The sequence below is a fragment of the Penaeus monodon genome, chromosome 33, assembly GCF_015228065.2.
Source record: "Penaeus monodon isolate SGIC_2016 chromosome 33, NSTDA_Pmon_1, whole genome shotgun sequence".
NCBI classification, from domain to species: Eukaryota; Metazoa; Arthropoda; class Malacostraca; order Decapoda; family Penaeidae; genus Penaeus; species Penaeus monodon.
In genome coordinates this window covers 11,804,294-11,804,513 of record NC_051418.1, presented here as the reverse complement: position 1 = coordinate 11,804,513, position 220 = coordinate 11,804,294, and the positions used below count along the sequence as shown (strand labels likewise).

Genomic DNA, 220 nt, shown 5'->3' with positions numbered 1-220 from the left:
ATGCACACATGATGTGGAAATGTAAAGAGAATTCTACATACCTTGAATAACAGTTTAATTTCAGCATCTGCATCACACTCGGATTTGACAAAGAAAACCTTTTGAGAATCTGGAAGATTTTTCGTTCTATAATCGATTCCTGAGTCTAAGTTGATCACCTGAAATATAAACAAACTATTCAATGGATTCCAAAAAAGGTACTTTCTTCATATGAGCTGAT

The 220-nt window shown here is 33.2% G+C and overlaps 1 protein-coding gene across 2 annotated transcripts in view; it reads right to left on the bottom strand.

The window, feature by feature from the left end:
- The window catches only part of LOC119594041 (putative ATPase N2B), a 10,018-nt gene that overhangs the window by 5,035 nt on the left and 4,763 nt on the right, over window positions 1-220 (bottom strand). For both annotated transcript variants that reach the window (XM_037943070.1, XM_037943071.1), the window contains exon 6: window positions 42-158. In XM_037943070.1, the coding sequence (XP_037798998.1) occupies window positions 42-158 (117 nt within the window). The remainder of the gene's footprint in view (window positions 1-41; window positions 159-220) is intronic.